The 9778-nt window shown below is 36.8% G+C and overlaps 1 protein-coding gene across 1 annotated transcript in view; it reads left to right on the top strand.

Moving 5' to 3' along the window:
- Positions 1 to 3531: 3531 nt before the first annotated feature.
- Positions 3532 to 9778, top strand: part of rbm33b (RNA binding motif protein 33b) — a 32261-nt gene continuing 26014 nt past the window's right edge. Inside the window, exons 1-5 of the mRNA XM_053227747.1 lie at positions 3532 to 3643; positions 4080 to 4128; positions 5395 to 5459; positions 5785 to 5914; positions 9275 to 9386. Coding sequence (XP_053083722.1) covers positions 3537 to 3643; positions 4080 to 4128; positions 5395 to 5459; positions 5785 to 5914; positions 9275 to 9386 — 463 coding nt within the window. The 5' untranslated portion in view covers positions 3532 to 3536. The remainder of the gene's footprint in view (positions 3644 to 4079; positions 4129 to 5394; positions 5460 to 5784; positions 5915 to 9274; positions 9387 to 9778) is intronic.

Here is a 9778-nt window from a genome sequence, read left to right as displayed (position 1 = left end):
CCGGACAGTAAAGTAATTTGGTTTTGCACAGCAATCTGTGGATTAGTGTTATGCAAAATGATTCATTTTAAGGATTCGACTCACTCAGTTCGGTACACTAAAATGATTCGAATCCTTAAATCAGTGATTCGTTCCCGTTCTTTTATAAAAATTAGAGCTGTTTTGATTGACTAATCTATTACAAAAAGATTGGATAATAATAATAATAATAATAATAATTTAAATTATTAAATGTTATAAAAATAACAACAACAACAACAACAATAATAATAATAATAATAATAATAATTATTATTATTATTATTATTATTATTATTTAAATTATTAAATATTATATACACAGGTAAGAGAAACACAGGTAAGAAAAACATATGAAAGAGAAACACAGGTAACAGAAACACAGGAAAGAGAAACACAGGTAAGAGAAACATATGAAAGAGAAACACAGGTAACAGAAACACAGGAAAGAGAAACACAGGTAAGAGAAACATATGAAAGAGAAACACAGGTAAGAGAAACACAGGTAAGAGAAACATATGAAAGAGAAACACAGGTAAGAGAAACACAGGTAAGAGAAACACAGGTAACAGAAACACAGGTAAGAGACATTTTTAGTCTGTTACCTGCCAGTTTTAAGTTGGTTAGTCTCGCAAGCCAGACCTTTAGCTTTACTATAGACTCTGGTAAGTTTGTTCAATAAATGTGGCCAAGACCCACCTTCTTTCACTACAAGAGGAAAGTTGACTGGCCTGTCACATGACCAATCATTGTTTCATGTAGCTATTCTGCAAAAAAAAAGCAAAATTATCTCCTTTACTCACCACTGACTGTTTTAAACAAAACTCTGGGAATTCTGTGAACTTTTCTTAATCCAGTTACTGTGTATCTTGCTACAAAAAAGCTTTTTTTTTCGTGATGGAAACCAGTGTATGGAAGTGCTGAGAACCAATCAGATTTCACCTGTCAATATTCTGAAGGTTGTGGCCAGAAAAGTGTGCAAAAAAGTATCAGACACTGGGACTAAAGTGACACTGACATAAACAGAACATTACGGTTAAAACGTAGAGGTCGGCAAGTTTCAGCCAGATTGTGGTCCACGTGCTCAGACACGCAGAGACTCGGTTATTCAGCTCCAAATCCATCCTGATAAGAATTTAGCTGCATGTCCTCATGAGGATCACCAGCCAGCACAGCGACTGATGCACGTCGTCCAGTTTTGCCAAACTTTACCCGACTGTGAACAGTTTTGGCTAAAGCCGCGAATCTGATGCCACCTGCCCCCTGCAATTAAACCATATGGATGAGGCAGAGGCTGGTCGTCCTGAGCCAATCATTTTGGCACCATACATTTTGGCATGTGGAATAAAAATTAGATCTGATATCAAAGAGTCCAATGCGATGTTGCTATTCTATTTATTCATTTAGCATCACACAGCTAGCAAGCTGAAATTTAATTAATCCCTAACTGAAATTTAAATTGAAGGTTTAAATATTATAAGGTAATCTGATTTCCTTGTAGTTTACTGTAAAATTAAAACAAAGATTGAATTCAGTATTAGATGCAAAATCCTGATTACGTTTAAAAACCTGATTACTGAGATTTAATCCAGGTTAAAGATTAATCTGTTGGTGCAATCCAGTCTGGTGAATTAGATGCATTATATTTTATGTGATATCTAACCAAGTTAAAGACTTTAGGAAGCAAAGGAGTGATCCACTAGACAGAGAAGTCTGTGATTTTCTGATTTTGTTATAGTGGTGAAATAACAACGCACCGTTATCAAAGTTATTACTTATAAATAATATCAACTGGAATATAATGGCAGGTTTAATAAAAATTTATTCTGTTTCATAAATGAAAGAAAGTCTGTAGCTGCAATAAATAGCCAAAATATTATTTTAAACCATTTAAATAATATGCTTAATTTTTACAAATAATTTGTTTATAATATAAATCTGTACTGAGAAGCTCAGTGAGCTATTTTAAGATCCACATTAAATCCACACTAAATCAGCCTGTGTATTATGTGCAATTGAAAGCCTATAGTTGATGAAGAAATGGTGAATTAAATGTGTAGATCATTAGAAAACTAAAGAAAGATCACATGTGCTGCATAAACATTTTATTAAATGAAATATTGCATAAAATATCCTGCAAAGGTCCACAGTCTCAGTTACTCACTTATCCAACTGATTATTTCTTCTCTGAAACAGTGTCCCTTAAAAAATAAATGAATACTGAGAGATATCTGGTGCTTATTAATGCAAATACACAAAATATATCACCACCTGCGCGTGCCAAGACCAGCCCTGAGTTAATTAGCTAATCAGCTAACAAGCTAGCTAATTATCTTCAGCTTCTGTTTGCTAATTAGTGACTGACACCAAACCATGACTTCTGGCTAGTGATACATCAGTACTTAAAGATAAAATAGATAAATAAATAACTGTAAAGTTCCAAGATAACGACCATCTTTGCCTGTTTAAACTTTTGCTCTGGTGATTCCTGGTCATTTTCTTTAAGCTAGCTAGCCGGCTAATACTTCACTGGCTATGCTAGTAATGCTAGCTATCCAAAAATAAACATCAAACGATTATTTTTCTTCCTAGCTCCAATTTAGAGCGATCTTTTTAATGTAATAAATAAATATGATGTTAAATGTGTCACACAGGAATGAAAGTTCCTGCAGAAAGTAGCTAAAATAAGTGTTTTAAGACTGTAGGAGTTTTTTTTTTTTTTTTTTTTTTTTAGCTGTATACAGTAGACTGCATTTCAGTTATATTGAATTATGAGGCGTTAATGGAGACTCATAGCCTCTCTATAAACAGTATTTTGTGCTTTCCAGATGATTAGCTTCTCAGGAGTGTTTGGAGGACGCTTGAGGAAAACATGGCCAGGTAAATGGGATGCTTTGTACAGTTAAAACTCTTTTTGTCTTCATGAAAGGGGCTTTGGTTTGTTTACTGCTGTTCTGCTGTGTGGAAATAAGCCATGTTGGTTTAAGATAATGAAGTTTGGCACTGAAAGGCTGTGTGTTTACAGGCTTTAATTGGTTTGTATGCAACACTGCTGCTGCTAATCAGTGCACTTGTCTGTGGACTTTGAGACAAACTTTTTGTTCTGATTTTTGTCTGGTAGTTTAATCCTTATCAGATCAGAGTGTTGAAATAATTTGATGCTATGACATTAGTTCAGTCCAGTATTCTGCTTTTCACTCCATCATGGCATCTGCTTGGACCTCTGCAGTAGAGACCGATTCGAAGCTTCTCATTTGACTCAGCTCACTTATAAGACTTGACTCAGAAAGTGTTGATTAATTTCCTATAACAGCATGGCTCTGATAATAATTCCAGCTGAAATGTAAATGATAAGTTTATATTAATGCGCTTGTTTTAAAACGTTATTGTTTCTGTAGTAAAAGCTAATTCACAGGAAGTTGTACGACAGACACTCCACATAATCTGAAGCTAATACTAAACAGATTAAAAAAAAAAAAAAAGTTTAATTGTGCCATTTTTTTTGTTAGGAGCTGTTTATGTATCATTTATGGAAGGAGTCTCCAGTGTCAGCGCTTTGTAACAGTAAGATTCCCGACATGGGAAAGTCTTCAGGACAGAGGAGTTTACGCTTTGTGGTTTCTCGGTAACATGACAAGCTGCATTTGAGGAAAAATTGAGGCTAGTGAGGGAACGACTGTTTATAGCTGCTATAGCATAAGTGAGAACAGGAACTAACTTGTTTGGCAGAGGTTCCACAAGATTAAATGTAACTATAAATTCATGAATAAATTTAAAAATATAAAACTTCGGGCTGTACTGTTGTATGAAAATAATCCATCATGTATTATTTCTTAGATAGAAATGTGCAAGCACACCCTTTCATCTGATTAAAAAAAATAAATAAATAAAAAAGTGTTCAAAATCTTGTTGCATATTTCAAGGGCTGTGCTAAATGACTATTATTTCTAATCTGGTCAATTCGTCCGAGTCTCTTTGTTTACTTTTTGTGGTATATTGACTCTTCTGACACTGAATCTTGAAACTTGATCCTTTCGCATTGTCTTTGCTCTCTTTTTAAGCGATATGGAAGATGACGTTCTTGAGGATGACTCTCTGACAGCCCTGAATGTGAGTATTTCTTACAGACACACTGCCCTGGGGTTTGTGTAAAAAAATAAATAAATAAACTGGAGCTGTCCGAGTGCAGTGTACGTTGTGCTAGCAGCGGATGTCTGTATTACAGGATCAGGTGTAATGTAACGTAGCAGCTGTGTGTGTTACGGTGGCAGGTTTAAGGTAAAGGTGTCACATTCTGCCTCAGGACAGGTGACGGCTGCTTTCTTGGCAGGAGAGGCAGCCGTGTTTCTTTCACTAGTAATGGTGTATTGTGTCCTCCAGCAGAGACGCAGAGCGTGTTGGATAGACGAGAATGAGCTGGGAGTGAGACGCTGCTTCAGGAGTAGTGTGGTTTTTATGTCAGGGAACTGCAGGGCAGGTATGATGACGCTCTCTGAGTGAGAGATCACCACCGTAACGGAGCAGGAGTGATGCTGTACAGACTGACTGGCTGCACTGATTCACAACTACATAAACACTTCAAATAAACACAACAATCGCAAGGTTTTTGTATCTACACCACCGTTTCCCAACCTTTTTTATACACATTACTAACACTAAGCGCTCAAGACATCATGTCATTCATGGTTTCACATAAATACACTAACGACTGCTGACTAGATGTCTCACTAATTTATTTGTTTTACTAAAAGAGGTTGTTCAGCATGGATCAGGATATCCCAGTCTTCAGACTTAACTATATATCCATGTACTAAGTTATCTTTCTTGTGTTCATCAAACACTAGCTATTGTACTATGTGTGTTATTTGATCAGCACTTAAGCCTACTGTGTGATGAGATCATAAATAAAATGTAGTCAAACTAAGATACCTTATCTTACACATGGATCAATAAAATGTGAACAGAACTTGAAAACCAGACTTTTCTATAACAGTTCTATAAAAAGATGTCATTAGATGATAAGCGGTACTGACGGCAAGAAATCTTTGCATGAATATGCAAATTAGACAAGGCCCTCAACCTTACATGGCCCGCCCCTTCCTTCTGGTGTACCGGTGTAATATTTGCATATTGCAAGCTGATTTGTTCTTATGTTTTATGACAATAAACTTGTACATTTTTTTTTTTTTTTTTTTTTTTTTTTTGGATGACATTGCGATGAGAATTTTCGCACACTGTCTGTGCACTCAAATGAATTTCCCTGAAAGAATTTAATTTTAATAAAAACACTTTTAAAAAAAAAAACAAAAAAAAAAACACGCACATTCGCACTTGGGTTGAAAAACACTTTTTTAAAAAATTGGTTTTGTTTTTCAGGACACTTGGGATGAAGAGCTGGACGATGACCTTTTGCGTAGCGACGAGGACGACCTAACCACCAGGTAGAGATGAACTTTTCCACTCGAAAGGTTGATCTCTAGAATAAACACCATGCAGTTTAAACACAACACAAGAACACTGAGCATGGATTAGTTGTTTTTTTTTTTTTGTTTTTGTTTTTTTGTTTTGTTTTTATAAAAGACAGCGATTCTTCACTGACAGTTTTCAATTATGAGTCAATTAGGATCATGATTTAACTCTTAATTGGCCCAATATTGGTCCAGCGTTTCAGTATCGGATCGATCCTGGTGACATTCTCCGGATCAGGTGTGTGTGTGTGTGTGTGTGTGTGTGTGTGTGTGTGTGTGTGTGTGTGTGTGTATACAGAGGTGTGAGCTCACATCTGGAGTTTGGGGCCGAGGCTGTACATCTGGCTGAGGAAGTGAGAGAGCAGCCGGCAGATGACGAAGATGTTTTGGACGTCCAAATCAATGAACCTCTAGGTGATGCATTTCAAGTGAGTCTGTCTTTCTTTCTCTCTCTCTCTCTCTCTCTCTCTCTCTCTCTCTCTCTCTCTCCTCACAGATAACATTGGTTCCTTTTCAGTGTGTGTTTGTAAGCTGGTGCTTTGCCGTCGGTTCCCCTGGGAGGCTGCAGGCTCAGCGATGGCAGGAGAGGTGAAATTAGATCCATTATCGCTCTCTGCCAGTTTATTTGTCCTGACAAACTTAGTGCTGACAGCTTGTTTGGTGGACGGTTCGAGCTCTGACCTTGAGGCTAGCGTCCCCACAGAAAAGCGCACGGCTTTGTGTTTTCCAGAGTGAGACTCCCTGCCAATTATCCAGCCTCCGATAACGCACGGGCTTCCGTCCAAATCAGATAGCGGCCTGTGTAGGTAAAAAAGATTATTGACCTTTTTAAAACCATATCTACGTGGTTTAAATATGATGGCTGTAATTGATGCTCTTCTCCTGTTGTTTTTCTGTCTAATTGATAAACTGGAGAACGAGATAATCCTTCAGTTGAGGATGATAAGCAGCAGGTACGTAAAGGACTTTGGGCAGGGAGGAAAAAAACATTTTCTAAATAAAGGCATGGGGAAAAAACAGAAAAAGTCTGTTCCAATTACAGTTTATCAAAAAAAGAAAAGGGGGGAAAAAGTGTAATTAAAAAATAAAAAGTCCAAATAAAAGGACAAATATAGATATAAACAAAAAGAAAAATGGCTATGATGAACATTTAAAAAAAAAAAAAAAAAAAAAGAGTGAAACAACAAAGCAAAAAGACTTTCCAAGTAAAAATACAGGAAAAAGTCTGTTCTATTATAGGACTGGGTTACATCATATAAATAAAGGATAAAAATAAAAATTGGGGAAAATAAAGGAAAAAAAGGATATAAAGAAAGAAATAGAAGAAGAATGGAAAAGAGGAGGAGGAAAAAAGATGTTCTAAAGAAAGACATGGAGAAAAACAGAAGAGTCTGTTCTAATTAAAGGGATGTGTTACAGCATATAGAAAAGGAAAAGAAAAAATAAGAAACCTACGAAAGTAGACCTATGAAAAGAAATTAAAGAAAAAAGGGAAGAGAAAATAAAGGTGTTTTCCCAATAAAGACACTGGGGGAAAAAAAAAAAGTCTGTCCTAATTAAAGGCCTGTGTTCCTGCATATCAAACTAAAGAAACAAATGAGAAGGAAAATATTTTAAAATGTAAAAAAGGAGAGAGAAAAAAAATGAAGCATGGAGATGACATAAGTGACCAATAAGTCGTCGTTGTTTATGATTGAGTTCTGCAGATGTTTCTTAACCGTTTCTAGTTAAACGTTCAGAGAGAAGTGCAAACACGATGCAAGAAACGTACAACACGTCGCATTCCGCATGCACTTGATGCTGAAACAGACCATAAAAATGGACGTTTTATGACTTTATAAGACTGAAGCCTCCATCATACACGGGGAGAAGTTCATTCCTGTACGTGCTCTCCGGCTCTGAGCTGGTTTATGAGAATCCACACAGAATCCACGCCTCTTTCCATGGACTTGAAGAAAAATGTTTACTGTACGCAAAGCATGCAACAGATGTGTTTGGAGATTTCAGTATACTAAACGTGTGTTTTATTTAGATGTTTAATCTTTTCCCGAAAAGTCGTCAGTGTGGCTACTGGACACTCAGCCAGGCCAAACGCTCAGCCAGCTAAAACGGTGGAACATCTCTCTATTAATTATGATCATCTGTTGGCTGTGATGGAGCTCTCTATTGCCTGTCCAGCTCTCTCTCTGTCTCTTTCTCTCTCTCACACACACACACACACACACACACACACACAGTGCAGATGGCGCCTGATCTGATCTCCGATTTGCACGCTGGTGTTGATGTGGGCTCTGCGCCGAGCCTGTTAACTTCCATCTGTGTGTGTGTGTGTGTGTGTGTGTGTGTGTGTGTGTGTGTGTGTGTGTGTGTGTGTGTGTGTGTTTGAAAGGAGGACACAAAACTGGGAGGTAGAGTTGATGAGTGTCTGCACAGGCCGGTCATTTCTCAAGTGAAAATGACACCATGTTGATATTCTTTAAGACAAACTTTGCCAATTTGCCACTCAGTCACATGTATTAATTTAATAATGTTATCACACACTCTTCAAAATATTGTTCAGTTTATTATTCAGACGTCTGCAAAAAGTCACGGTTAAATGCAAATTAAACATTGGCACAGACACACATACTGTATATAGACACACACACAATGCACAACTATGCAGAACAGCAGGAGGAGCATCATGAACAGATGACATGAAGTGTGTGAAGCTGAGCAAACTGTCTGCAAACGGCGTGATTATAAACCATCATAAGCAGCGTATGAAGCATGAAGAGAGACAAACACAGGGCTGTAAAAATGCATTAAACTCAACATGGTCACTTAACTGTATAAAATTGGGATTACTATAATAATTGAGTAATATAATGTTCTGTAATTCTCATTTTTAAGCTATTTGTAAATGTGAAAATGAACTAAATCCTGACTACTGTATTCCAATAAGGTGTTTCCTTGACATTACACACATTTGTGTATTTGGTGTAAATATTTCCTTATTGAACCATGAATCTAATCAAAAGGCACTGAATTTATAGATTCTAGGATTTATTAATCATTTTCCAAAACAAATTACAAATTGAGTCTCAAGTCATGCCAAAATTTGAGCTTCCATTCAGTTGCTTCATTGAATTGAATCAAAATCACTGAAACTATCTGTTGAATTGAATTGTAATGAAATAGAATCACCTCAAATTGTGGCAAAATTTTAGGTTGTACTGAAGCGAATCCTTGACTTAAATCAATCACTGAATCTATTTGTTAAATTGAATGGTAATCAAATCAATATGAATTGTCTGAAGTCATGGCAAAAGTTGAGTTTCTACTGAAATATTCATTGAATCAAATCACGCACTGAATCTATTCATTGAATTGAATAGAAATAAACACTGAGTTGTCTCAAGTTGTGGTTAAAATTTTAGGTTAATTTGAATCGATTCAGTGAATCGATTCATAATCGAATGGAATCTTCTTAAGTTTTGGCAGAATTTTAGGTTTTACTGAATGAAACAATCATTGAATCTTTTATTTCAATTAAAAGCAGTTAATCAAATTGAATTCTCAAGCTTGCATCGAATTGTTTTGTTGAATTAAATTAGCGATTACATGAAGCTAGTAATTTCATGGTGAAAATACAAAGGCAGTTGTAAAGATATTATTTGTTGTATGCAAGTAATTCAGCCCTGCCATTACATCTTTTACTTATTGTTGTTAAAATGTCTTCAAGAGTGTCGTTATTGATTATCCATCAGCTTGTAATCGTTGATGATTTGTGTTTTGATGTCTAACAGGAGGATTCGTTTGGAGAGCAGGAGAGTGATGAATGCCAGAAAACAGAGACAACGGCCACCGTGATACGCTTATACTCCAGTGACGTCAGGAAGAATGCTGTAGAAGCTCTCGGTAAGGTTCCTCGCGCCCTCCAGGTTGTGTTAATTCCCCACAGCTCCGTTCCGCACGGCTCATTCTCATGGCAACGGCGAAATTGACATTTCAGTCAAAATTACAAATGCAATTTCATTTTTGTCAGGAGTCAAGACCTCATGTGACAGCTTATTCGGATGCTGATCAGAGGCTTCTCCCGATGTCGAAATTAACATCGACACCTAGTGTGAAGGAGAATAATTGCTGATTCGCAGCCGATTGAGGCAGCGTGGGTTCTTCACACGAATCACTGTACGCTGTTTGATGTGTATATCAGCGAGCCGTGAAGTCAGCACGCCGCACGAGCAGAAAAATGATTAAAAGCTTTTCTGTTTGTGCTGCTGCGGGTTTTTGACAAATTAAACTGCACA

Source organism: Pangasianodon hypophthalmus, chromosome 21 (genome assembly GCF_027358585.1).
Source record: "Pangasianodon hypophthalmus isolate fPanHyp1 chromosome 21, fPanHyp1.pri, whole genome shotgun sequence".
NCBI classification, from domain to species: domain Eukaryota; kingdom Metazoa; phylum Chordata; class Actinopteri; order Siluriformes; family Pangasiidae; genus Pangasianodon; species Pangasianodon hypophthalmus.
Note: the sequence above shows the minus strand (reverse complement) of the source record. Positions and strands in the feature narration are given on the sequence as shown.